Here is a 27,915-nt window from a genome sequence, read left to right as displayed (position 1 = left end):
CTTTTTTCCCAGGCATCCCACGTGTGCGCTGTTCGTGAGTTACTGTCAATCAAGGGCCCCCGCCCCTCCGCAGGGCTTCCGATGGTGTAAGGTGTAGAGGCTGCTGCTGCGCGGAGCGCACCCAGAGTGCCGCGCGGCGGGCGGGTTTGGATTTTAAATCCCCGCGGCCAATCAGGGGCGCGTAGGCTTTTGTAACGTTCCCGGCGCCGCGTTTGAATTCGAGGAGGATCCGAGGGGTGTCAAACCTCTACCCAGGACCTGGAGAGCTGCTGAGCAACTCCGGGAACATGAGTGCAGCGGCAACAGCAGGGAAGCTGGCGCGGGCACCAGCCGACCCAGGCAAAGCCGGGGGTCCCGGTGCTGCAGCTCCGGGGGCTCCGGCGGCCGGCCCGCCGGGGAAGGAGATCCCGGAGGTCCTGGTCGATCCACGCAGTCGGCGGCGCTATTTGCGGGGCCGCTTTCTGGGGAAGGGCGGCTTTGCCAAGTGTTTCGAGATCTCGGACACGGACACTAAGGAGGTGTTCGCAGGGAAGATAGTGCCTAAGTCGCTGCTGCTGAAGCCGCACCAGAAGGAGAAGATGTCCATGGAGATATCCATTCACCGCAGCCTCGCCCACCAGCATGTCGTGGGCTTCCACGGCTTTTTCGAGGACAACGACTTCGTGTTCGTGGTGTTGGAGCTCTGCCGCCGGAGGGTGAGTGTCGTCGTTGGGGGACTGAAGCTGCCCGGAGGCGGGGGTTGGAGCGCCTGGACCCGCGGTTGCCGGAAAAGGGGAGCCCGGGGCTCGGGGCCGACAGTGGACGGGTGCTGAGAACCTCGCGTCAGGGGTGGGAACACTCTCGGACAGAGTTTGAGAGTTTCTGGGGGAGGGGTTTCGGTTAGGGAAGCCCGAGTCCTGTCGCTGCTAGGGAAGTGGGCTCCCGGACTCTGGGTGCTGGGGACCTGGGGAGAACTCTGCTAATGGACGCTAGGGCTTCCGGAGTTGCCAAGGGTGGAGTCCCGGGAAAGGGGTGCCGTGGGCCTGGAGCTTCCGGACTGGGGTTGGCTCAGGGAGAGGGAGGGTGGTTGGAAGACAGACTCGGAGGTTCAGGAAATGGGTCTACTGCTGCAGAAAGACCGGGGAAGAGGATACAGGGGACTTTGAGCTGAGGGAGTGGGGCTGACAAAGAGGTCCCAAGGCAGGAGCTTTGGAAGGAGCCAGTAGGAAACGGAAGTGCCAGGTTTACGGGGGAGCCCAGATCCTAATTGTCCTGGAGAAAAAATGGCGCGGATGTGCGCGGGGGTCCTGGGCTGCCTTTACCTAATGATAACCGAGTTCACCCTTGCACCTCAGTACCGACCACCGCGCCTCGTTCTCCCTCCTTCCTCTCTTTCCCCCTGCCCAGTCTCTCCTGGAGCTCCACAAACGGAGAAAAGCACTGACAGAGCCGGAGGCCCGCTACTATCTGCGCCAGATCGTCCTCGGCTGCCAGTACCTGCACCGAAACCGGGTCATTCACCGGGACCTCAAGCTGGGCAACCTCTTCCTGAATGAGGATCTGGAGGTGAAAATAGGTGAGGCTCTGGGCCTGCAGGAGTTCCTGACACAACAGAAAAGGAGAAATAAAGAGGAGACTGGGAGAGGGGAAATAAGGAGGAGGCTGGGGAAGAAGGAAGAAGATGGTAGGAAGGCTGCGCTTTTGATTACTTCTATAAGTTTCAGTGTACAATTCTGTTATATAGTACATCTATATATTGCATTGTGTACTCACCACCTAGAGCCTAGTCTCCTTCCATCATCGTTTATGTGATCCCCTTTACTCTTCTTCCTCCATCCCCCTTCCCCTCTGGTAACCACCATACTATTGTCTGTCTATAAATCTGTTTTGTTTGTTTGTCTATTGATTTCTGTTTTGTATCCCAGATATGAGTGAAATCATATGGTTCTTGTCCTTTTCCATCTGACTTATTTTACTCAGTATGATACTCTCGAGATCTATCCATGTTGTCACAGATGGCAGTATTTTGTCCTTTTTTATGGCCCAGTAATATTCCTTTGTATATATGTACCACATCTTTATTCAGTTATTTGTTGAAGGGCATTTAGGTTGTTTCCATGTTTTGGCTACCATGAGTAATGCTGCAATGAACATAGTGGTATATGTCTTTAAAAATAAGTGTTTTCAAATTTGGGGAGTAGATACTCAGAAGAAGGATTGCTGGGCCATATGGCAGCTCTATTAATTTTTCTAAAGAACTTCCATACTGTTTTTCCACAATAGCTGCATCAGTTTGCATTCCCATCAGCAGTGTATGAAGGTTCCCTTTTGTCCTTCTCCAGCACTTGTTGTTTCTTACAAAATAATATTTTTTAAAGAATTTAAATGAGCTTTCACTTTTTAAATTTGGAGCTCCTTTTAAACCATTGGAAACTCCAGTGGTACAGGGACAGCATTCCCTCAGGGCAGCTCCTTGCTGGGATGAAAAGTAGCTGTTCCCCATTGACTCATTCTGGTTTGCCACAGTCCCAGCCCCTCCCTGTTACCTCACAAGCTTGCCTGTAGCAGTCTTGAAGTTGACCTGCTTGATCCCTGAGCTTTTCTACCCCTGTCAATTCCCTTTTAGAAACTTAGTCCTTCTTTCTAAGGGGAGTGGCTAGGAGGATCATTGAGAGGCCTCCTCCTTGGGCCAGCAGGGTGGGAGGATTCCTAGGTAGGCCTTGCTGCATGCAAGGAACAGATCAGATGACCCTAGTTCTCTGTGGTCAAACCAGAATCAAGTTGTCTGCGTGGACAGATGACAGGGGCTAGCATCTGAGTACTTCCTCTTCCTTCCTCTGCCCCAGGGGATTTTGGACTGGCAACCAAAGTTGAATATGATGGGGAACGGAAGAAGACCCTGTGTGGAACTCCTAATTACATAGCTCCTGAGGTGCTGAGCAAGAAAGGGCACAGTTTTGAAGTGGATGTGTGGTCCATTGGGTGCATCATGTAAGTTGGGAGGCCCACCTGGCCTCAGCAGGGGTTCTTTTGGACATCTCGGCTATGAACCAATCTGCCTCTGAAAAGGCTGCTCAAAGGACAGAATACCTAAAAACAGCCTAATTTTTCTATCTTTTCTTGTCACTGGTGTATCCTGTAGGATTCCTGTAGCCTGGGCCTAAAAAGTGTGGTCCACAGATTAGCAACATCATCACACAGAAACCTGTTAGAAAGGCAGAACCTCAGGACCCAGAATGCTGAATTGGAATCTGCATTTTAACCAGATCGCTGGCTGATTCTTCTGCACAACAATTTTAGAACCACTGATCTGGAAAGCAGCATTGGGATGAAGGACTTAGGACAGGAGTTGGAGCTGGCAGGGGGAGGTGCCTGGAGTCCAGGTCAAGGCCATCAGAGCTGGGTGGTGGGCAGAGGGCCTTTTCAGGGGTTATCTTTGTTGTTGGAGTTCTGGAGTTAGAAATGAACTATGGTGATGACCTTCCTACTTCTTTTCAGTGGAGCTATTTTAAATGAAAATTTCAGGCTTGAAGTACAGAACTAGTAAATGCAGAGCTGACTGCAGGAGCAAGTTAGCCCCCCACTTTGACTTGTTCTGTATTGGCTGGTGGCCTCTGAGCCCTAGAAAACTCCCATAAGAATCCGGTTCTCATCACCTGTAATCTATTGAGGGCTCTCTCTCTCAGTGTTCTGGTACCTGGGGCTATTCAGTGGGCTTGGGAAGTGTCCTCAGGGACTGAGTGAGTATCAAAAGGATGCCTGGCTTTCATTCTGGCCCTGAGATGATTCTTCCTGCATCTGCGTTTTGGCTGACAGCCTTGAACCATATCCCACCTTGTACTTACAGGTATACCTTGTTAGTGGGCAAACCACCTTTTGAGACATCTTGCCTAAAAGAAACCTACCTCCGGATCAAGAAGAATGAGTACAGTATTCCCAAGGTGACTAAAAACACTTGAAATTAAATTTATTATATTTTGTTCCACCTCCCCCACAAAACTATTTACTGAGCCCAGCTAGAACCTGGGGACACAGAGCTAGGTCAACCCATGCCTTGGGTAGCCTCAGAGCCTTAGAGGGTCCATGTCTGAAACTACATACAGATCTAGACATATGTGCACAAAGGCATTTTTTTCCAGGGGGAGAGGGTTTGTAGATTTCAAAGTTTGGGTAGGTAACCCAGAAGTATAAAAAATAAACACCAAAAAAAAAAAAAAAAAATGGGAAGAGAGTAGGAGGCAGGACTAGAAGTGCCGCTTAAGCTTTGGCAATGGCCTCTCTTGATGTAGATGGGCAAGTAGCCTGGATCTTCTGAGCTGTGGTTTCTCGTCTATGAAATGGAGGGCAGCACCTCTCACAGTACCTTGCATACAGAAGGGCTCATAGTTATGGATCACCGTGAGTCCAAAGTGGTGTCCATTTTCATAAGTACCAACATAAATTCATTGAAAGCAAGCCTGGCACATGGCTGCTTTCATGTGTTTGCCTTGTATGCAGCCAAGAGCCCTGTCCCCATAATGACAGTCAGTTAACTGTCAGTTGGACACAGTGTGGAGTGGTTGGGTGTGAATCCTTGAGCTGGCTAGATTGCATCAGTGTGGATGCTGGCACTACCACTTAGTAGGTGTGTATTTTTAGGCACTTAACGTCCCTGTGCCTCAGTTTCCTCATTTGCAAGAGAGGCGTAGTAATAGAGATCTCCACCCCTTAGGTGTTTCCATGAGGGCTAAATAGGATGTTTTCCTGGAGCATAGTGAGTACAGAGTTAATGCTAGGCTGTCACTATGCATTTGACCTATGCTATGTTATATCCCATTGAATCTTCTCACCAGGCATGGTGCTCTGTCCCCATTTTATAGATGAAGATACTTGTGACAGCTGGTGTATTAAGGGCAGAACTGGGACTTAAGCCAGGTCTCTGTGATCCCAAAGCTTGTGTTCTCAAGTGCTACTCTAGTGGTGAGCAATAGCAAACTCAGACAAAACGGCCTCAAATCAATCTTGAGTTTGAAGAGGAAGGAGAAATAAACCATTCTCACACTGAGTCTGACACTTGTCAACTTAGCAAAGTTGATAGTGTGGAACTTGGCCTGTTTGCAGTCACGGATTGGGGTCTGTTTGACACCAGGGCTTGCATGTGGATTGGACCTGCCAGCTCCTTGGACAGTGCTGCACTCTAGGCGTTATCCCATCCCACTTATGGCTCTTTCTCTCCCTGCTCCAGCACATCAATCCCGTGGCTGCCTCCCTCATTCAGAAGATGCTTCAGACCGATCCCACTGCCCGCCCCACCATCCACGAGCTACTCAATGATGATTTTTTTACTTCTGGCTATATCCCTGGTCGTCTCCCCATCACCTGCCTCACCATTCCACCCAGGTTTTCCATTGCTCCCAGCAGCCTGGACCCCAGCAACCGGAAGCCTCTCTCAGTCCTCAATAAAGGTAAAACAAGGTCCAGGTAGACAACAGCAACCCCCTCCCACCCACAAAGAGCCTACGTTTTAGATGTGTGGGTGGATGGCCCCAGAGCTCATGTGTGCAGTAGGGCAGGCCCCTCCTTCCCATAGCAAAATGCCCTTTTCCTCAGCCCTGTCAGGAAAGACAGACCTTAACAAGATTGAATCAGACCTGTCAGGACCAGAAAGAGGAGAGTTGACTGAATGCCACACCTGAAAAATTCTTATTTGAAAAAATTCTTAATATTTCTCATGTATGGTTCATTGAGAAAATACAAAAAATTTCAAATATTCATGTAGAATTTAGGGCAGTGGACTTCATACCTACCTACCAGATTCAAGTTATTAAGATTCTGTCACATGTGCTTCCTCTCTTTTTTTATCCCTTTGAAGTTTTTGAAGTTAATCCCAGACACCTTACCATTTTATCCCTATAAACTTCAGTGTGCCTCTCTTTAAAAATGATGAACATTTTCTTTTAAAACCACTTGCCACTGATTAGGTTATTATTGTTTTCTAGGTCTCTTCAGAGGACAGAATTAGGAAATACATAATTGGGGGGGGTCTTGAGTTTATGGTGATATTTCCAATTCATGTCTTTTCAGCATTTTATTTAACTTGTTATATTTCAAACTTAAGAAAAGGTGTAAAAGAAGACAAAACTTCTATATCCACTTTACTCGGATCCACATTTCACACTTTTGCTTCATCAGTCCCCTTCCTTCCTCCCTTTCTCTCTTTCTTCTGCACTATTTGTAAGTTGTGTATATCCTGTCCTTTACAACTTAATAATACTTCAACATATATTTCCCCAAAACAAAGATTCTTTTACAGAACCCCAGCACATGGCCCAGTTATTAAGTTCAGGAAATTTAATGTTGATATAATTGTTTTATAGCAATCTTTCTCCACTGTGAAGTAACTATTTTTCTTTGGGTAATTATTAAGTATCTGATTGAAATATAATGTTATAGGATTTTCACTTCTTTGATTTTATATTTGTATTTCTCTTAAAACTGAAAATCTTGTTTCCTTACATTAATATATACTCATTTTTCAACATATAATGTTTTATTTTCTTGCAGTTCTGTTTGTCCTTGGAATAGATTTCACTAAAGATATGTAGTGTGAAAAAAAAATCACTTGAAATACTTTTTTCTCTGTGTGGACATAGCATCAATTTAGTATGTGCTGATTTAATATATAAGTTCACTTGTTTCTGCTATACATAATGTAATACTGTTATTTTAAGGATTCTCTTTTTTTCTTTTGGTTTTAATTTTTGACATTTCTTTTATTGGTGATGTTAGTCTTGATTATTTGGTCATATTGGTGTCTGATGGGCTTCTCCATTGCAATCATTATTTTTCCTTTGTAATTAAAACATGCCTTGCCCAGAGCTACTTTGAGACTGTCATGTTTCTACTCAGACTTTGCTCACTGATTTTAGCATTCATGGTTGGTCTTGCCTGTGGCAATTATAACTGTGGTATTCTGACAGTGATATTTCTCTTTCCTTGCTCCTTCTACATTTATTCATTGGAATTCTTTTATAAGGAAGAGCTGTTGCTTCTCTCCCGTGTATTTATTTATGTCAATCTGAACTTGATATTCTTTGGGCTATCATGTAATAGTGTTTTGTTTTTAAGATTTTATTTATTTATTTTTAGAGAGAAGGGAAGGAAGGGAGAAAGAGAGGAAGAGAAACATCAGTTGGTTGTCTGTCACATGCCCCCAAACTGGAGATATGGCCCCACAACCCAGGCATGTACCCTGAATAGGAATTGAACCGGTGACCTTTCAGTTTGGAGGTCAGTGCTCAATTCACTGAGCCAAACCAGCCAAGACAAATAGTAATGTTATTTTAAGAATTGCTTTTTTGTTCTTTTGGCTTTAATTTTTGGACATAAAACGTTTTTTTAAAACTTCTTACACTGAAGTTTTAAACTTACCCAAATATAGAAAGAACTGTATGAAGAACCCCCATATATTTATCAAACATTTTCAATAGTTATTTGCCTATATTTTTATTTATTCCTCCTCCTCCTCCTCTCTTTTTTGGCTGGAGTTTTTAAAGCAAATCCCAATTGTTGTTTCACAGTTAAGTCTTTATCACAGCATAGTTTTTAAAAATTGAAAACTCTGATCTTTAAGTATTTTAGAGAAGAATTTGATATTACGCAAGGACAATGAGCACATGTTGGTGGGGAGAGAATTAAACATAGAAGCATAAAGACAAAATCATGCTTCTACCACATGTATAACCCATGTTTCGATGTGCGTCTTTTCAGACTTTTGGTCTGAAAAGTCATAAGTATATAAAGCAAATTTTATATTTGGTCATATATAAGTATATAAAGCAAATTTTAGGGTGGGAAATTGCTTAAGTTTTTATGGAATGCCTGCTGAATTCATCCTGCTGGTCTGCAGTTTACTGACCCTCTGATTTTCCTAGATGCCGAAGGTACTTTTAATTGTGAGTGTCTGACACTCTGTGTGTGGCTGTGACGCTGTCCTAAAGGGCTTGGCTCGGTCCTAGAGGTACCAGTGAATGCCATGTGCTTGTCCTTAGAGCATGAACTCTAATAACCTGGCACGGACTCAGTTTCCCTAAAGCAGTAGCAGCTGAAAGGTTTTCTATGGGGAGAGTACCAGCTGTGCCAGGGGCCCTGTGCCCTCCCAACCTGCTGCTTTTATACCCAGCTAATGACCATGTCTTCTCTTCTAGGCACAGAGAACTCCATCCCTGAGCAGCCCCGAGAAAAAGAGGAACCGGTGGTCAGGGAGACCGCTGAGGCAGTGGACTGCCACCTTGGTGACTTGCTGCAGCAACTGCACAGCGTCAATGCCTCCAAGCCCTCAGAGCGGGGGCTGGTGAGGCAAGGTGGGCACTGCAGCAGGCTGGGGTTGGGGGTTGCCTGAGGCATCTCTAGAGGGCAGGAAAGTCTCAGACAGCAGAGTGTGGTGGCTTGTCCAGGCTTCTGTCCCCATAATATATTTAGTTCCCCCATTTCCTGAAGATTAAAATCCCAGTGAGTTAGCCTGATGCCCAAGGCACTCCATGGTCTGGCTCCTTCCTTTTTCTGACTCATCTGTTCTGTCTCCACAAGTGCCTCATCTCCCAGCCCCTTGCTGTGCTGCCTTAGTCCATATTCACACACTGTATTTCTTCTGTTGAAAGAATTCCTGGTTAGCCTTCAAGACAGTTGAAATAACAGACCTGCACTTGCTCAGCCTCAGGGCTTTGCTTGTCTCGTCTCTTCCCCTGAAACGTTCTTCCTACAGATACCTGCATGGCTCAGACTGATGTTTTTCAAATGTCTGCCCTGATGTCTCCCCTTGATGAGCATTTCCTGTCCCTGGTCCTAGCACTTGCCACCCCGTACCTGTTTTATATTATCTATAACACATCTCATCCAACATATTCTAAAGTTTCCATATTGGTTTCCTATATTTAAAAGAAGGGATTATCGCTGTCACTGAACTTAACATTTTGATGTATTTGAAATTGTCTATCTTCTCACAATTTTCTAATCACTCAAAACTGGAAAGCTAGATATCTGTCAGCCACTGACTCTCACCATGATAAAAGCAACTTAAATATTTTGTTTTATTATTTTGATTAGCCTCTGTCCCTTTGACTGGAATGCAGACTTCATGAAAGCTGAGTTTTGGTCATTGCTCATCATACCTGTGACAGTGTCCAGCACACAGTAGGCCTTTGATTAAAAGGGTCCATTGAATAGATGAGTGGAACTTGGTGCTGTGCACTATAACTTGAGACTTACATGTCTGTCTTGCTTGTCTGAGCTTGTTGGCAGCAGAGCCTTGCTTTGCTCTGTGTGGCCCCAGGCCTCTTGCCTGACTGAGCCCAGGTGGAGTGCCCAGCAGGCTCTCTTGGTGTGGGCCATTTGAGATGAAGAGGCTGATTCTGACTAATCCTCTGTCTGTTTCCATCCCAGAGGAGGCTGAGGATCCTGCCTGCATCCCCATCTTCTGGGTCAGCAAGTGGGTGGACTATTCAGACAAGTACGGCCTTGGTAGGTTTCCTCCAGATGGGTGGGTGGCCCAGGGATGGCCTTGTGATCCCTTGTCTTGTTACGGGCTCTTGCCTTTTCTGGCCGCCAGGTCCTCTCTCAGACCCTCCTGTCTCCATCCCAGACCTCCCAGTGCCCACTTCCAATGTCCCCCTGTTCCCTGCTCCCCTTGATGAGGTCTCCCCCTACTACTGCCAGGATATCAACTATGTGACAACAGCGTAGGGGTGCTCTTCAATGACTCAACACGCCTTATCCTCTACAACGATGGCGACAGCTTGCAGTACATAGAGCGTGACGGCACAGAGTCCTACCTCACTGTGAATTCCCATCCCAACTCCTTAATGAAGAAGGTGGGTGCCGGGTGGCCCATGTGGCCCAGTGCCAGCAGGAGTGGATGATGTGCCAGGGGCTGGGCTCTAACTCTGGACTCCCTCCCTGACTTTCCAACTAGATCACTCTCCTTAAGTATTTTCGAAACTACATGAGCGAACACTTGCTGAAGGCGGGGGCCAATATCACACCACGGGAAGGTGATGAGCTGGCCCGGCTGCCCTACCTGCGTACCTGGTTTCGTACCCGCAGTGCCATCATCCTGCACCTTAGTAATGGCTCTGTGCAGATCAACTTCTTCCAGGTGAGCCCGGGCAGGGAGAGTTGGGGATCTGCACCTGGCAGGCAAATAACCCAACAGGCATTATAGCAGACTCCATGGAGTTGGGTGGGGAATGGGAGGCATGGGACTTTTCCTTGGTAGCAGGAAGAGAGGTCGCCCAACCAGCTGGGCTTTTCCTTATACTGGCACCTAGATCTTTAATCCACTGATCATCCTCTGCCCATCCCCTTCCTTCTTTCCCTCCTAGGACCACACCAAACTCATCCTGTGCCCACTGATGGCTGCTGTGACTTACATCAATGAGAAGCGGGACTTCCGCACATACCGCCTGAGCCTCCTGGAGGAGTATGGCTGCTCCAAAGAGCTGGCCAGCCGGCTCCGATATGCCCGCACCATGGTTGACAAGCTGCTGAGCTCGCGCTCGGCCTCCAATCGCCTCAAGGCCTCGTCGTAGGCCTGTCCTCTCCGGACTGGTGCCCCTGTTTCCCCCACCAGTACCTTGGCCTGTTGGGGTTAGCTCCCACGGTGCTGGTTTTTATAGTGTGCCCCTAGCCCTGGTGGCTATGGAGACAGCCATTGCAGGTGGGGGCTGCTGTGTAAGTTATTTTTGTACATGATCGAGTGTGGGTTCTGTGGCCCCTTCCCTTCCTTCTCAACCCCACCATGTGTACAGAATATTGCTGTTGGATTCAGGACTGTCCTTTGCTTGCCTTTATACATATTAAACACATGAGAATCTTTATTTCTTGCATTCCAAGGGGTGCCTGGCACGTGGGCTCTCAGCACATCTTAGTTCCAGTATCTGTCTCCAGCCTGCCACACCTCTGCAGGTATTTTCTGATGCTGAGGCCAGCCTCAGCCCCAGGCCTAGTTCCTCGGCTGGCTGGCCTCAGCTCCCAGCAGCCCGTGGGCATGGCTCCATAGCCCCTGAGGCTGGTGGATAGTAGGACAAGAAAAGGCTCTCGGATGCGCAGCTCCTCATGGTGTGGTGTGTGTGGAGAAGCAGTTGCGGGAAGCGGTCTGTGAAGTACTGGACAAAGCTGTCAGGGACGTTGCCTAGCGCCTGCCGGACCTCCCTCGGAAGTTCCCTGTAGTGGTGCTTCTGGAGGGGTTAGAGCAGAGTCCCAGCTCAGTGGTGACTAGGCTTTTCCAAAAGCCAGGCCCTACCTGAGCGCTGAAACACACCTTGTTTCTCATAGCACGGAGCAGGTCTCGCACTGAAGTCCCCTTATATGACCGGAACCGTCTCAGATCTGTGGGCAGGGAAATCATTGGCAAAGCTGTTGCCACTGGGCTTCCCTTGGCCTTCCTGGCCCACCCAGCGTCTGGCCTCTACCTGTCTGCAGTGGCACGGAGATGTGTTTGTGCCAGTTGCCCCGGATCACAGTGGAACCTCCTGCCTCCAGTGCCATCACCAGGGGCCCCTGTTCAGACTCCTTCTCCAGCCAGTCACTGACGTCCTAGGACCCCCATAGAGCTCCTGAGCCTTTGACCAATTTCAGAGGCCACAAGGCCAGGAGCCCTCTCCCATGTTATCCCACCAAGTCTTCACCAAACCATGAGATAGATACTGTTGTCTTACATTTTACAGATGAGCAAACCGACTCTGAGGTACAAAGTCCCTTGCTCAAGGCCATACAATTTGAAATGGGCTTTCTGGGCACTGGTATACCTTTTGGGTTGAAAGCAACAGTGTACTCCCACCCAAGAGGAAGCTGGGCCTGGGATGGTGGTGATGAGTAAACTGGGTAGCCAAAATGGCAACATTTAGGAGTTTGCGCCATCTTGGTTTAGGTAAGGAAACCAGGCTTCCTGGCCCAGGTAGGTAAGTCCTTTTTTCCCCAGTTAATCTGTCTTCCCCTTGTTACTCAGGATCCAAACTTGGAGCTTTCTGCACCCATTCCCAAAATTTCCCCTGACCTGGAAGAACTGGAGCTGCTTGGCTCTGCTCCAGAAGAATGGGTGGGCCAGCACCTGGTGTGCAGAGGGGCGTGCCTGCGGCTGTGGGCTCAACATAGCCTCAACCAGGCTCCGGGCAACCACCTTGTCTATAGGAGAAAGGGGATGGCTTTAGAGCACCCAAGCCTCCTGCCCTGCTTCTTCCCTCTTTTGCTGGGTTAAGTTCCCCTCACCATGGGCGTCTTCCTCCAGGTGAGCCAGACAGGCAGCCCCTGCAAGGATGTTTGCCTGGCGATAAAGAATCTCTCCAAAGGGGTGGCTGCCACCAGAAAGCACATAGTAGAACACACAGCCTGCAGAGAAGATGTCCACTGCTCTGGTCTGGGGACAGAAAAGAGCGTAAGGAGGAAGTCTGTTTCCAGGAGTCCGCCTGGCTGAATTCTCCCATGGGGAATTTGGTTCAGAGTAGAACTCAGGGGTGCTTCCTGAGAGGTATCTCCTTGGTCCTAAATCCCCTACTCCCTGCACCATTGAAAGGGGTCCATGGTTTTATTGAAAATCTTTTCCCCTACTGAGCTTCTAGTTCAGGTTTCCAAGTGTCATTCCTGTAGATCTAGCAGGTAACATCACTGAGTGAAGGCTGGCCAGGCATAAAGCAATGAGGTGGCAGGACTATGTGATCTGGCCCGGAATCTGTCCACAGGCAGCAGCTATAATTGAAACCCAGCTGTTTGCCTCCACGGCACTCTCTTGGGGTTTTAGAGCTCTCATTTCCCAAGAGGATCCAGAAACCTAGATATTTATGTGCAATTCCCCAAAAGTTAAAATATTGGCCACTAATTAAAAATCAAAAGAACTTGTACAGGCTCTTAACAGTGCCTGTGGCCCTTTGGCCTCCAGGATGCCACTTCTGGCTTTCTCTAAACTTTAGGGGTCGGGGGTGGCTTTGCCTAGTGACTGTCCTTTTGTGCTGCTCTCATCTATGCCCATAACTGCAACTTTTACATATACACACTGAGGGCTGCATAATCTAATTCTGGGGCCTCAAACTCAAGTGTCTCGGGTCAGACACTGCTCTGTGCTTCAACAATATCAGCGCATCTGATCTCCCTAACCATTGACTCTAGTGGTTCTCCACCCTGGCTACACATGAGACCCCCTGGGGCCTTACCCCCGCTAATCGGGCTGTAATCACTGGATGTGGGGCCTGGGCGGCTGAATTTTTAAAAGTTTTCCAGTGACTGCAGCAGAGTGAAGAGTTAGAACCATTATAGCTCAGTTTCTTAACCTCGATACTGTTGACACTTTGGGTCTGATCATATTCTGTTATGTAGGGGGTAGTCACAGGACATTTAGCAGCATCATTGGTCTCTACCCACCAGATGCCAGTAACAAGTCCCCCCCACACACACCCTGCCCCAACCAACCACCAAGTGTGATTACCAAAAATATCTCTAGATATTGTCCAGAGCCCCTTAGGTGGTAAAATAGTCCCTGGTTGAGAGCCACTGCTCTAGGTAAGAAAGGATGAATTCTCTCACTTTACAGATGAAGAAACAGGATCAAGCTCACACAGCAGTGACATGGAACCTGGCATGAGAGGCATTGGGCCAGGATGACAGGATGACTCACAGGACTGTCTGGGCGCAGGAGCTGGAGGAGCTCAGGTGCCATCCAGCCCTCCGTGCCGGGGACACCTGAGCGTAGGCTGAAGCTACAACGGCCAGCTGGCAGCTTCTTGCAGAGGCCAAAGTCAGAGAGGACCGCCCTACCTCGGCCCTGGCTGTCAGGCCCCGTGATGAGCACATTGGCTGGCTTCAGATCCCGGTGCACTGTGGGAGCAGAAGGCAGCTGGGAACAGAGGTGGAGAAGGCAGGGTGGGGGCAGGGGACGGGAAGTGGGTGGGTACCTATGTGTAAGGAATGCAGGTGCACCAGGCCAGACATGAGGTGCTGCAGTGCTGTCTCAGGCTCCAGGCCCCAGTGGTCCAGCTCTGGGCTTTCCACGTACTGAGGAGCAGTGAGGGGCAAAGGTCACTCCGCAGCCCAGGACCTCTGGGCCATCCCACCCATGCACACCTCCCTGCACTCCAGCCTCACCTCCTGCAAGGAGGCAGTGCAGAACTCTAGAGCAATGTAGTGGAACTGGGGTCCCCGCTCTGTACAGAAGTAGCGGATCACGTTGGGGTGCCTGTCTGACTCTTGCAGCAGCTGGACCTCCCGCTGGACCAGGCCAAAGCATTCACGAAGGAGTCGCTTGACAGCCACTGCCCTCCCCTCAAACTGTCCCCTGGTAGGTGGGAGAATGGAGGTTCAGAGAGGCAGTCAGAGGAAAGATTAGGACTGGCACAAGGCACCAGCCTGCACCCATCTCAGGGATCCTTAAGAGAACAGCTCTCCAAAGGGCAGCGGCTGAAAGATCTGTGAGGGCCACATTTCCAGCCTGGCCCCTGGCTGCCACTCACCGGAAAACGAAAGTCCCGCCTGCCCCGTGGCCCAGCACGTCCTTCGGGTTAAAGGAGATCTTCCCCACCACAGTGAGCTGATCAGCTAGGGGGAGAGGAGGGTGAGGTCTCAGGAAGCCACCAACACCCAGTCCAGACCCACCCTGTCTTCACTCTTCTTCAGACTTTCCCCCACTTCCATGCCCATCCTGGTGTGAGACTGTCCCAGTCCAATGCCTGGTACTGCCACTTAGTCTGTGTATATACTGGGCATGTACTTAATTGCTGTGACTTTGGTTTTCTCATCTGTAAAGCAGTTTAGACAAGACACCCGCTCTCCAGTGTGCTACAGTCCCAACTACTTCCTATTCTCTCTTCTACATGGTAGCTTCGCTCCTTTACTTTATGCAGCTGGCCTACATAGGGGTGTGAGTTTGCAGCCCTCCTTTCAGCTTCCAGAAGGTGCACCCTGCTTTCTCTCCCCTCTGAGCCTTCACTGATAGTGTTAGTGCCACCTGGACACTCCTGCTCCACTACCCCGAGCTCGCTTGGGTAATTACTTTTTATCCTTGGGACCAGAGCTTAGCCATCACTTCGAGGACACTTGCTATTTCCCCACATCTGAGTTATTTGCCCTCCTGTGGTCACACCGCTCCCCGTGTGACCCCACCATGACAGCAGTTATCACACCGCCTAACAACTGCCTGTCCTCTCTGAGCTTTGCCTAGAGGTCCTGAAAACACCAAAGTAGAGAGTTTATTGGCACTTTAAACAAGGGAAGTAAAAGAATACATTTAAAAAATAATGATAACAGAGGAAATCCAGTATTATATACAGACCATTACCACTGAGTCATAATGGAGGCATAAGGCTCCATCTGGGTCTTTTATTTTCTTGGGTTCTTGTCCTGAAGCACTGATATCACTTTGATTATTTTTTTTATGATGAGCAAAAAGTTAGGTATTTTATATAGTGAGGTGTCCCAGCTGAGCCAGGGCTGGGGTTCAACATCCTCTTTTTTTTCTTCCTCTGGGGAAGGAATTAACATCATGTCAATGACTGGGATCTAATGGGCTGTAGTGGTGAGAGACAACTGAAGGACGATGGCAAGGAGGAACTGCAGAGCCATTTGACAAGAACACTTCGGTTGTCTGGGAAAAGACTCTGCTCAAATCAGCAAGTCCAAGGAGATGAGTGTTTCAGGGTGCAGTGAAATCTATCCAGAAACTTCTGGTCAAGATGGAGGTATAGATAGACATGCTTTGCCTTCTTGTACAATCATATAGAAAGAATTACAACCAGATCCAAAACTAATAATACCTAGAACCATCAGAAAATCAAGCTGTATGGAAGTCCAACAACGAAGGATTGAAAGGAGACACGTTCATCCAGATGGGTAGGTGGGGCAGAGTCACAAAGACAGGCAGAGAGAAGACAGCAGTGGAACAGATGGGAGGGATACCTTGAAAGTGAGTAATCCCAGCCCCAGGTCAGACTGCACAGCCCAGGGTTTCAGCAAAGGGAAGATAGAACCCCCATTACCTCTGGCTGTAAAAACTAGTGGGGTTTGGAGCTGCAAAAGAAACTGCTGTGCTTTCACTGTTTAAAGGACCAGCACAGTCTTAGAACATATGCAAACCCACCCACTCTGGAATTTACCACCAGGGTAGCAAGTGGAAGGGCAGCAGTCACCTAAAGGAAGGGGGTGAAGTGACAGAAAACAGGGCGAGCAGCAGGTGAACTGCCAGAAGTCAGGTAGAGGGATTATCCCCTCTCCAAGCCCTCGCCACACAACTGCAAAGCCATGAAGCACGTTGCCCAACCCTGGCAATTACCTAAGGCTCCACCCCATATAATTTTACAGGTGCCCTTTCTACACAGGCCATGCTACTAAGACAGGGACTGAAAGGAGCTCCACCTGAAACACAGAAACAAACACAGGGAGGCTGCTAAACTGAGGAGACAAAGAAATATGGCTGAAGCGAAAGAACAAAACCTCAGAAAAAAACACATCATAGTTAAAATGCCAAGGGTTAAAGATAAAGAGAGAATCTTAAAAGCAGCAAGAGAAAAGCAGAGTGTTACTACCAACAAAGGAATTCCCATAAGACTACCAGTAGATTTCTCAAAAGAAACTTTGCAGATAAGAAGGGGTTTAGAAGAAGTATTCAAAGTGATGAAAAGCAAGGACCTACAACCTAGATTAGTCTATCCAGCAAAGCTATCATTTAGAATAGTAGGACAGATAAAATTATTTCCAGACAAGGTAAAGCTAAAGGAGTTCATCACCACTAAGCCATTATTACAGAAAATGTTAAAGGGACTTATTTAAGAAAAAGATCAAAACAATGAGCATTAAAAAGGCCATAAATTCACAACTATCAACAACTGAAACTAAAAAATCAAAACCAAACAAAGAAACAAAAAACCAAAACAAAACAAAACCTAAACAAGCAACCAGAACAGGAACAGAATCATAGATATGGAGATCATTTGGATAGTTATCAGCTGGGAGGGGGAAGAGGGAAAATGGGGGAAAGGTACAAGGATCAAGAAACATAAATGGTAGGAACAAAATAGACAGTGGGACGTTAAGAATAGTATAGGAAATGGAGAAGCCAAAAACTTACACACATGACCCATGGACATCAACTGTGTGAGGGGAGGACTGATAGAGAGAAGGGGTGTACCTGGTGGAGGGGGGCAAAGGGGGAAAATTGGGATAACTGTAATAGCATAACCAATTAAACATACTTTATAAAAAACCTACCCAGAGCCAGTAAAGTGTCAGGAATTGCAACACTTAGGACTCAGTGAAGAGGATTCTGTGGTGGAAACTTTCCAGAAGAGCTGACCCCTGAGGAAGGGCAGCGGTTCCCTCTCCACAGAGGCAAGGTGCAAGTTGGGAAAAGCATTGGATCACTGAGCTACATATGGGGTGAACTTCAGCCTGAGGTAAGGCTCTAAGGCATGACGTGGTTTGAGCAGTGACCAGAAGGTGCCAGAAGCAGGTTCTGCAGAGGACTGAAGGACAACTCAGCCCAGAGCCAAAGAAGCAGAAGAAGGAGCTCAGATTAGTAGAAGTAAACCAATGAAAGCATGGGGAAGGCCCTGAGAGACATCCCACAGATACAGAGGAGGCTTGAAGGGCTTGTTCATAGGAGTAAATTGAGCAAAAAAAGAGGAATGTTTGAAAAAGTAAAAGCTCTAAAGAGGAGGAAGCTACCAAATGCTACCTAGGTAATTTACTATTATTGTTACCAAATATGATATTATTTTAGCACACATAGTATCACCTCTGTACAATTTAATAATGATGATGTTGGTGACCTCTCCCAATGAGGTGATGTAATGAGATGGGTGTTATTTCCATGTGACAGATGAGAATACTGAGGCTCAGAGGAGTTAACTAATTCATCAAAGTTAATAGGTAGAGGTGTTAGATCTACACTTAATTCTATCTTCACCCAGAATCTTTGAAAATAAAACAATAAAAAAAAAAAGAAAAAAAAAAAAGGATGCCAGACATGTCTAGAGTGCTCAACTACATAGCGAGCACTATTTGAAATACTCTTATTAACTCGTTTAGGCTAAGCTACTCACTAGTGGCTTCTAATAAACCGACTTTAAAGCTAAACCAGCTCCTCCCTTTTCTCTGTCCCTGACAAACCCCTTCCCTGTTTACTTAAGCTCACCTTCAGAGCCTTCAAGTGGCTGGGTTTGCTCAGAGGGGCTTTGCAGCCCCTTCTGGTCCTCTGGGGTGGTCCCTGAGAGCTGGGACATAGCATCCTGTGAGATGGCAGGAGGGTGGGTGGGTGCCGGAGGGGCCTGCTGCTGTCTCTCCACCAACTGCTGCTGCTGAAACACAAGGTCCTACAAGAACTCAGTCCTGGCCAGGCCCTGCCCCGTGGTTGGCCCAGCAGCTGTGCCTGAGACAGCCTGTACTGGACCACGAACATACAAAGCCCAGTAACAGGGGCTTGGGGAGCCACCGTGAGAAAGGCAGGGGGCAGAATTGGAGCTGGGTTAGACAGTTATTGAATGGTCTTGAAGAGGAGGGGCAGAGTTTTCCCTAGGATACACTAAGACCTGAGGTTGGGGTGATGGGCTTACCTGTCTCATTAGGAAGAGAATCCATCCTCCCAGGAGGAGTGCAGTGAGGCTGGCCGCCAGCAGGTCTTGGGGTCCCAGCCCTGGATTCAAGTCTGGAGTTTTCTCTTCAAGGTGCAGCTTCGGGTCCCAAGGTTCCTCCTGACTCAGGCTCAGGAGCTGGGGACAAAAGGCTTTCATTCTTAGCATCCCCTCTCACTGTGAACCGCCAACCCTTCATCACCCAGTACAGGGATCCGTTTAGCATGAGGGTCAGTGAGTGAGCGGTCCCCGTGGTGGGGGACAGGGTGCTCTCCCTGGTGCTGAAGCATCATGGTGCTCCAGGAGATTGGACTCCAAACCCAGCTCATGACCAGCATTTCCTGGGGTGTCACTAAAAAATACAAATACTTTGGGGGCATTACCAAAAATGCAGATATCCACCTCCAGAGATTCTTAATTCAGTGGGGCTGGAGTGGGCATCCAGGTGATTCTAATGAGCAACCAGATTTGAGAATTATTGCTCCAAGTCATGGCTATTTCTTCTAATATTGAACTACTAGTGATTCTTGTCCAACCCTCTCCAAGGAGAGCATGTTTTTATAGTTTTTCTGTTTTGATTTTCTTACTTGATAAACATAGTATAACTTTGACACTGAAGGAGAGCAAAGAAAACTGTGATTCATGTTTCATAATTTAGATGACCAATATCTTTTTGACACTTCTCAAAAAACAAAAAAAGAAAAATGTTTTTCTTCTGGGAAATTGTGTGAAGTCAATTGACCCGCCTCAAATGTTATTCCTAGAAGCCTGAGGAAAATGTCCCATGGCTGCCCACCCACTGGCCAAGTCTCCTTCTAAGCTCTCAAATCTTTCAGCACTGACCTCCGATAAGAGAGCTGGGGCCTGCATGCTCTTGGAAGGCCTGTTTTCAGTAGTTCCACTCCCTGGGGTGGAACGGACTCTCAGCATGGTGGTGTGCAGGACTGGGGGTGGCTTATGGTGTCCTAAAGGACAGGGGAAAAGTCAGTGGGCTGAAGGTGACCTCAGTCTTCCAGCTCAGAAGCCAGGATCACAGATCCTTCATCTTCATCTATTCCAGATTTGAACTAGGGAATCTCACCAATGAGCAGCCACTGGATAGGGAAGGCCACACTGCCTGAGGGGTATCTGACAGCTGTGCTAGGTGAGCCCTCTCGCTCTCCTGAGACTTGGAGTGTCACCTCATCTGTGGTGGGGCCATCTGTGGAGGCCAGGGTCAGTCCACGAGGCTGTGGCAGGACATGGAGAGTGATGAGTGAGGGCGGCTCCCCTGCTCCATCCCCTCTTTCTGCCCATTCAGACCTCTTCTCACCACTAGGGCCACCCCTGTGTGAACCAGTGCTTTGGAAACGTAGAAGCCAGCTTCATCCTTCCCTACATACAGCGTCATTCTAGTAGGGGAGAGGAAAGGGGAGAAAGAAGAGTAATGGTGGTGTGTGGTTTCAGTTACCACTGTACCCATGTTCTTGTATTATCCCCTCCCACATTGGTTCTGTGCTTGGCCACCTGTCTGGCTTTGGACAGTGAGACAATAGCAAATACAATACAAGGAGAGACTCGAGAAGTACTTGTGTAAGGGACTTGTCCCCTCATATTTTTCTTTGGTACCAAGACCACCATTGGAGGAAAACCTGGCTAGCCAGCTGGGGCATGAAAGACACTATCTGACACTCTCTAGGCTAAAAGCTCACCAGCTATGAGACAGGTGAGTGAGACTGTCCAAGATCATCCAGGCTTAGTCAAGCACCAGCTGACTGTGCATATTATTAACTAAGTCCTCCCAGACCAGAAAACCACCGAACTGACCCACAAAATCTTGAAAGATAATAAATGTTTGTTTTGAAGTTCGCTCCCACTCTCTCTCTCTCTCTCTCTCATTTCCTATTTACCCTTTAGATTTTAATTTAGATGTCCCTTCCTCCAGGAAGTGTTCCATGACTGTCTCCTGCCACCACCAGTCTCAATTTAGATACTCTTCCTATACATTCCAATGGCAAACCTATTTTTCTCTTATTTCATTTTTTAATCATACCATAATTGCCTTTTTACATATTTATTTCCTGTACTAGACTCTGAGATTTCTGTAGGTAGGAACACTGGCTGTATTACTGTATTCCCAGAGTCTAACAAGTGGCCGATATATATAGTAAGTGCTCAATTAATATTTGCAGAACAAGTTGAGTGAGTACCTAATCACTGGCTTTAAAAGTCTATCACTTGGCTCCCCAAGATGGGGTCTGTTAGGTTTTTAGTACTGTAAGGCAGGTGATAGTCTTTAGCAAGCAGAACAGGTGCCAGCTGTACCACTGGAGTGGAGACCTAGAGACCACCTTCTAGGCCAGATTTTACCCTGTCAGTTGGTTAACAGTGGAGCTATCAGGGAGGTCCTGGAGCACACATATAGTGTTTCAGGGCTCTGGTTATTTATCAACCAAACTGGTTGATATTTTGAAATATTTTGCCCCTTGGTTCAACTGCACTGGTATGTCATAGTCAGACATCACGCTTGCCCGTTGGGCCTGGGATACAACACTTCCAGAGGGTCCTCCCCAGCCCCCCAGCATGGGCACTTACAGCAGCTGGATGTCCAAGACAGAGAAGTGGGTAGCTGTGTTCGGGGGGCCTGAAGCAGGCAGTCGGATGTGGCCCCAGCGAAGGACGAGGAAGTGCAGTGTGTCCCGAGCCAGCGTGAGATGGGGTAGCTGGCGCAGGCCATCCTGGTACCAGGTGTAGATGCCCATCACAGGTGCACCCAGGTCCTGTGTCCACAATACCACCCCACTTGCTGGGTCCACAGTGAGCAGCAGGCCCATCCCACAGGATGCCAGGTGGCTCATGTCTGCCAAGAAAGATGGCTGGGGAGATGTGACCAGGGAGCTTTGATCTGAGGTACCTTAGGACATCTTGGGGTGGGGAAACTTCTCTGAGGGTGGGCCATCAGGAGGGCTACTCAGTGTGTGGAGCTCAGGTGAGATCACCTGGAGGGTTGCAGGGCATGGGAAGGTCAATAAGAGTTCACTGGGGCACTCTGATCCATCAGGGTCAACTGGGAGCTTTGGAGAATGCAGGGGTCAGTCAGAGTCATCTGAAGGGGACTCATATTACTTGAGAGAGACTAGGTAAGATGTGGAGTGGTCAGTCACTTATACTCTGACTGATGACTTAGGGTGGGTAATCAGGATGGCCTGGAGGCATGGGGTCACTTAGGTATCCTTTAGAGTGTGCAGGAGGTCAGTCAGGGGTTCTGGGGGTGTCACTTGTGATGTGTGATGTGAAGTAATGGCGCCAGAGTACCAGGGGTTACCTAGAGGCTCCTGTGAGGTCACTCAGGAAGTCTGGTAGGATAGTCATAATATCAAAAATGTGGTCATGGTTATCTGGGGAAAGGTCACTTAGGGTTATCTGTCAGGGGTCTCTCAGCACTTGAGCTCAGTTAGGACATGAGGGGACTGCTCAGAATGTGTGTGGGTTGCTGGGTCACCCAGGATGTAGGGAGTTACCCAGGGTGACCTGGTTGGGCTCACTTGGAGTGTGGAGGCATGAGGATGTTAGGGCTGATCAAGGTACAGGAGAGTCATATGGAGTGTTGAAGGGGATCATTTGAGGAGGGTCATTTAGGGTCATCCATCAAGGGTGTATCGTTCAGGATGTGGAGGTCCATCAGAAGGTCAAGTAGGTCAAAATGTGGTGGAGCTTGGTCATGGATGCCACACAGGGTTCCCTGACTTGGGGATGTTGCTCCAAGATGGGGTCAGAGAAAGGTGGCACTCACATTTTCCAGGGGATACATCCATGGGGGGCGCTGAGTAGTGGCGGTAGGTGGTATTCCAGCGCAGGTCAGGGGCCCGGGGGTCATGCATGGTGATCGTGTACTCTGAGGACGCCAGAAGCAAGGTTACCATGCACACCCATGTGATACTCCTCCCATCCCCCACTTCAGAGGGTGCCATCTTGTGAGGGTAGGTTTTCTGAGCACCCAGCCTGGGGCAGAGACTGTGAGCATCACAAGGGCAGAAACCAAGCCTGTCCTGGTTACTGATCTATTCTCTGCTCTTCGTTCAGTGCTCAGTGAAATGCTTGTTGGCTGACAAATCAACAGACTGGCCCATTTCAACTTGGAGAGCAATTGCCAGGCCTGGGTAGAGCAAAAGAGGGGGCTGACCAGAACTGGGGCCTGACTCACGCGTGAGACCAATGTAGAGGCGGTGGGTAGAAAGGGCCCTTGTGGTCAGGGTCATTTGTGTCTCCCCTGATTCAGGGTCCACCGCAAACCAGGTGTCCTGCTTTCGGCCTGTGGAGGTAGAATGTGTGTCAGCCCTCAAGACAGCCCTGGGGAGGGTGTGAGGTGTGTCCGTCCTGTGCCTGGCTGGCCTTTCATGGCCTAAGTCCTTGTCCCCATTGCCTGGACCCGGACCCATAGGCTGGAGAGATGCTTACCCATGTAGAAGACACCATCTGAGCTGCGGCACGGGGAGGCATGAACCAGCTCGGGGATGGTGAACGGCAGTTTCTGAGGAAACAGAAAAGTTCCAAGAAGGAGTAAGAGCAGAAAAACTTACACAACCTATTCATGAAGTACAATTATTATTGTTTCCATTTTTCAGAGAGGCTCAGAGAAGCTGGGGGACTGTTCCAGATTTAAGGATCACGAGAGACATGACAACCAAATGCTATGGTGATTCCTGTTTGAATCCTGGATTAGGAAACAATAATTGAACAAAATTAATATGAGCTGTGAATTAGATAATGCTCTTGCATCAATGTTAAGTTTCCTTATTTTATTCATTTATACCAAGGCTATGTAGGAAAAGGTCCTATTTCTTAGAAATGCACAGTGCCATTTTAGGAGTAAAGGGTATAATGTCTGCAACTTACTCTTCAATGCATGGTTCAGAAAAAGAAATTTTATATATACATATATACCATTCTTGATATTCTATCTATTAATCTATCATCTACCTAGAGAGAGCAATAAAGCAAATGTGATAAGATGTTAAAAAGTGATGAATTTGGGTAAAAGGAATAAAGAATTTTTTGTACTATTTTTGCATTTTTTCTTATATTTTAACTTATATCAAAATGAAAACTTACAGCCCCCCCACTTCCCCTGCCTCCCAATCCACAAAGCTTCAGCTCCTGGCAGGTGGCCCTTTTCTCACCCACCCTCTAGGTTGTGGTCACTGCTCCCTCCCCTCCCTCTGAGCTTAGGGCTGATAATGGCCCCCCACTGTTATGGGCTATAGGAAACTGCACTCTGCCCATACCTTTGTAAGCAATCCTTTCAACAAAACCTCCTCAAGCTATCCTATTGAGTGTGCCAGCTGTTTGCCACTGCGACCTTGCCTGACTCACAAATAACATTTCTTACCAATTTAGCTTCTAAATCTCATACTAAAACCTTTCTGGCAGGCAGGCTTCCTGGCACAATCAGAATTTTGACAAAGCATATTCCATCCTATCCCTGTGAGTCATATTAAACAACCCTCATCACAGTTGTGATGTGGAAGATGGAAAAAATGGCCACAAATTCCTCCTGTCCCTCTTGCTTGGCCATGTGATATTTCTGGTGAGACCTTAGCTAATGTGATATGAGCAAAGCTTGAGAAGTGCTTCTGCACTGGCCTTGCTCTCTCTCGCTGCTTTTAGTTCCCTTGTTGGCTTGCCTGCTGGAGGATGAGACACACATGGCCTAGTGACGTCTGTCAAAAGCCAGCCAACCACCAACCGGCTTAAAAAATGGAGCCATCCAGCTGACCAGCAGCTGACCACAAAGGCTGGAGTAACCTCAATCAAGACCACCCTGCCTAAATTGTCATTCCACAAAGTTGTGAGTGAAGCAAATTCAGTTTGGGGCCATCTGTTATTTAGCAAAAGCTAACTGATACATAGGTTTCCCCTTAAAATACTCAGCATCCTGGAAAAGCTCCCTTGTCAGCCTGCTTTGCAAACATAGCCAGAACCACACCCATAATCCCCTGTCAACAGGTCCCTCCAGACAGACTTCCCATAATATGCCCAGAGCTGTGACTTACCCTCTGCAGGAGGCTCATATTCTGACCATACTGCTCCCCCTGTCCCCTCAGTGCTCAGTCTAACAGAATCCCTAGTTTCTCTCATCCCCAAGCACTGAAGGACACCCACCATTAATCCCTGTTGTTTCTGGGTCCCCAAGATGTACAGGCTGCCATCAGCTGGATCTGAGAGAAAGGCCATTCTGTAGAGCAGAGGGGAACAGGGGCAGGGGAGGATTGGATGCATGTGCCCTGGTTTCACAAAGGTGCCTTTCCCTCCCACTTCCTAGCTAGTAGGAGCCTACCCTTGCAGGAGGCACACAGAACTCCAGGCCCAGTTCCCTTCCCTAATGTCCATCATGCACCCCCCATCCTCTTCCAATCTCCCTCCAGACACTATGGGTCCCCCATCTCCCAGATGCCCTCCTCTTAAAAGGCCACTGGTTTACTTACTCTGTGACATACATTGGCCTTTGGATGATGGGATCTGCAGGGACAGGGACAAGGAACATGAGCAACCCAAGCACTTGACATGTGTGTATTACAATGTTCCTGAGAACTCTATGAGGGAGGGCCACTACACTTGGCTTCATTTTATAAGAGAGGACATTGAAGTTCAGAGAGGCAGAGTGGCTTTCCCAAGGCCACACAGCTGCTAAGTGGTGCAGCTGCCTACAGACACTGGCTTGTGGAATTCTAGATCCCATGCTCTTATTCTCTATGTCGGAGCGACACCACTCTAACCCAGGGCCCAAGGAGAAAGGAGTGATCACTTCTTGCTCACCATCCTTCAGTGTCCACTTCAAGTCCCCTGTCTGTTTGCTTAGTGCATGGAGGCTCCCATCCAGGGTGGACACAAGCAAGAGGCTCTCTGGACTGAGGGTGTGGACCTGCAGTGGGAAACAGTCACTTCCTCTGAGAGGCCTGGGACCACCCCTTGTCCTTGTCCCAGGAAGGGCTGGATGTGACTCCCAAGTCCTCTGGAGACAGAGAAAGAAGGAAGGCTGATTGGGGAAGCTCTTAGCTCTCTACCTATTGAATTCCTTGACCCTAGAGAGGGATTACAGTGGGAGTCAAGGCCTTCTGGCTCCCACTTATTAAAGTCCTACCCCTTTCCCCACCCAGTTCCTTCTGGTTTCCCAAAGAAGATTGAAGGCCTTTACAAAACAAAACAAAAACAAAAAACAACAGGTCACTGACACTGGTCCTTACAGCCTCTCTAGGGGATCTATGTTATTATTTTTTAAAAGATTTTTATTTATTTTCAGAGAGAGGGGAACGGAGAGAGAAAGAGGGAGAGATAAACATCAATGTGAGAGAGAAACATCAGTTGGCTGCCTCTTGCACACCCCAACCAGAAACCTGTCCCACAACCCAGGCATGTGCTCTGACTGGGAATCGAACCAGCAACCTTTCAGTTCACAGCCCTGTGCTCAATCCACTGAGCCACAACAGCTATTATTCTTACTTTTGTGCAGGTGAGGGAGACAGGCTCAGGAAGGTAAGGCAACTAGCCACACAGGTAACAAATGGTGGAACCACCAACTCTGAGATTGCAGCACCTGATCTTTTTTTCCTTTACCACACTGCCTCTCATAAGGACAGCTACTTCTGCCTCCCTAAATGAACCCAGCTGCTTTAGGAGCACAGGATGAGGAAGGGCGGCCTTCCATCAGGCCCCTGCTGAGCTAACTCACCTGCTCTAGCCCCTCCTTGAGCAAACAGGGTGAGGCTGAGGTCCCAGCAGTAACCCTAACATCCGGGTGGCCCAGCCGCACCCCTACAAAGGCAACATCCTGCTCCAGGACCCTCGCCACTGATTTGGGTGGAGAGTCAGGGAACTGCCTCCCAGCCTCTCTGGTTCACCACCTGCAACATGGTGAGAGGGAGCATGGCCCAGAGAAGAAGTTGCATACTCGTGGCACACAGTGGAGTTTTGTTTGACTATTATCATGTTTAGAATTTGTTTTTAATTAACTGTCAATTAAAGCATTGGAAGAATTTTACTTAAAACCTGGATTTCTGATTTTTTCTTATTTTCCTAGAAACACCAGATCTCACCACATTGGGATCACATTCCTACTTGGCAACCATGGGTTGAACCCAAAGCTGGTAGCTTAGCCTAGGGGTGCCCAACTCAACTGTGATCCTGTTAACTGTCCTTGGGGCTCCAGACCCAACAGCGCAGGAGACTCCATCCCTGTGCACGGGTTCCAGGCTGGGCGTCTTCTGCTTTTTCGTTACATTTCTGTAACATTGGACTCTACTTCTCCCTTCCAAGGAGCAAGCCCAGATGCCCACACCTCCCTCCAGCTTATTTATCCCAGTGGTTCACACTGGGATCCCGGCATCGGTGAGGGAGGCATATTGCGACTCCTGTATTTGTCTGTAAAACGGCGAGTGGGAGCATTTTTCAGAGGACCTTTAAGTTGATGGTATTTTCCAATGCGTCTGGGATCCCTGAAGTTGTAGAAGGCCCTATAGTAACGCCCGCACTGCCCCCCCACCCCCGCCCCGCCCGAAGCTGTTCTCTACATCCGCATCTTGAGTTGCAAGGGGGACTGGGTGTTGGGTCACCTGTGCATTTCCACTCTGGCACGTCTTTCTCGCTAGGTGTTTGTGGGGGCAACTGGTAACTCCCCAAAGCACTTTTCTCTCGCCAGAGGCCGACTGGGGGCCACCCTAGCCCGAGGGAGAGCCAGACACCGCTGCTGCTCCACCGCACTCCAACCCTCTGCGCCCGCGGACCTGACCTCGGAGGCTGCGCGTTCGCCCTGCTTCTCACCTGCGGTGCGAGAGTCCCCAGTAGCGCCACCAGGAGTAGCCCGAGCCGGCGTCCGAGCCCGAGGGGCGGCCACCTGCCCGACCCACAGGCCGCACTCGCCATCGCCGAGGGCAGCAGCAGGGCGGGCCGGGTCCCTCGGTGCCTCTGGGCGACAGCAGGCCCAGTCCAGCCTAGAGGAGACTCCGCCCCGGGCTGGGCCAGACGGGTACGCGGAGGTTGGGGCGCAACCTCTTTCATACGCCCTTCCCGTCACTACATACTGCACCCACCTCCCCTACCGCCACTCCCCTCCTCGCAGTCGCTGTACTCCCCAAGGGACAGCTCTGAGCTTTTCTGGGGAGTTTACCACTGGGAAGTACTGTACCAAATGCTATGTACCCCACATTAGCTAACTTAATCTTCTCAGAGTTACCCGTGTGAAAACCGAGGCTCAGAACTAGAAGTCAGGTTCACGTGTCTAATCTCAAGGCTGTGCTATTACTGACTGCCCTCTGCTGAGAGATAATGAAAGGTGGGTTAATCGATTGACTCAATTATTCATTTAATAAATATTTAT

At 48.7% G+C, this 27,915-nt stretch overlaps 2 protein-coding genes across 3 annotated transcripts; one reads left to right on the top strand and one right to left on the bottom strand.

Annotated features, from left to right (window-relative positions):
- Positions 1–155: 155 nt before the first annotated feature.
- Positions 156–10,832, top strand: PLK1 (polo like kinase 1). The gene is made up of 10 exons (XM_090277734.1): positions 156–695; positions 1,387–1,555; positions 2,826–2,970; positions 3,827–3,920; positions 5,204–5,423; positions 8,166–8,321; positions 9,400–9,477; positions 9,673–9,827; positions 9,929–10,111; positions 10,338–10,832. Exons 1-10 carry the CDS (start codon positions 288–290, stop codon positions 10,542–10,544), a joined length of 1,815 nt encoding a protein of 604 aa, XP_090133860.1. The 5' UTR covers positions 156–287; the 3' UTR covers positions 10,545–10,832.
- ERN2 (endoplasmic reticulum to nucleus signaling 2) lies at positions 10,793–27,494 on the bottom strand. 2 transcript variants are annotated; one of them, XM_090277735.1, is made up of 22 exons: positions 27,360–27,494; positions 25,359–25,464; positions 25,028–25,061; positions 24,705–24,777; positions 23,001–23,073; positions 22,747–22,854; positions 22,336–22,437; positions 21,138–21,402; positions 19,876–19,954; positions 19,645–19,792; positions 19,407–19,528; positions 18,546–18,701; positions 18,128–18,305; positions 14,454–14,538; positions 14,089–14,278; positions 13,899–13,998; positions 13,622–13,821; positions 12,223–12,370; positions 12,011–12,138; positions 11,427–11,550; positions 11,276–11,343; positions 10,793–11,192 (listed from the first exon to the last, which is right to left on the bottom strand). In XM_090277735.1, the coding sequence occupies exons 1-22, from the start codon at positions 27,459–27,461 to the stop codon at positions 10,980–10,982; spliced, it is 2,802 nt and encodes a 933-aa protein (XP_090133861.1). In that variant the 5' UTR covers positions 27,462–27,494; the 3' UTR covers positions 10,793–10,979. The 2 variants fall into 2 exon arrangements, with proteins under 2 accessions (XP_090133861.1, XP_090133862.1); XM_090277736.1 differs by having other exon boundaries at positions 18,128–18,290.
- Between the last annotated feature and the right edge of the window lie 421 nt (positions 27,495–27,915).

This window comes from Furipterus horrens, unplaced genomic scaffold (assembly GCF_987537825.1).
Source record: "Furipterus horrens unplaced genomic scaffold, mFurHor1.1.pri manual_scaffold_5, whole genome shotgun sequence".
NCBI classification, from domain to species: domain Eukaryota; kingdom Metazoa; phylum Chordata; class Mammalia; order Chiroptera; family Furipteridae; genus Furipterus; species Furipterus horrens.
The sequence above is the reverse complement of the archived record's forward strand: the minus strand, read 5'-3'. Positions and strand labels throughout refer to the sequence as shown.

Excerpts from the sequence above, each read along its gene's own strand:
- ERN2 (XM_090277735.1), bottom strand. The coding sequence starts at position 27,461 with ATGGCGAGTGCGGCCTGTGGGTCGGGCAGGTGGCCGCCCCTCGGGCTC. Across the intron at positions 18,306-18,545 it reads TTCTCTTCCTAATGAGACAG|GACCTTGTGTTTCAGCAGCA; the intron begins GTAAGCCCATCA and ends GAGTTCTTGTAG. Across the intron at positions 11,344-11,426 it reads CTCCGTGCCACTGCAGACAG|ATCTGAGACGGTTCCGGTCA; the intron begins GTAGAGGCCAGA and ends CCCTGCCCACAG.
- PLK1 (XM_090277734.1), top strand. The coding sequence starts at position 288 with ATGAGTGCAGCGGCAACAGCAGGGAAGCTGGCGCGGGCACCAGCCGAC. Across the intron at positions 696-1,386 it reads TGGAGCTCTGCCGCCGGAGG|TCTCTCCTGGAGCTCCACAA; the intron begins GTGAGTGTCGTC and ends CCCCCTGCCCAG. Across the intron at positions 10,112-10,337 it reads TGCAGATCAACTTCTTCCAG|GACCACACCAAACTCATCCT; the intron begins GTGAGCCCGGGC and ends TTTCCCTCCTAG.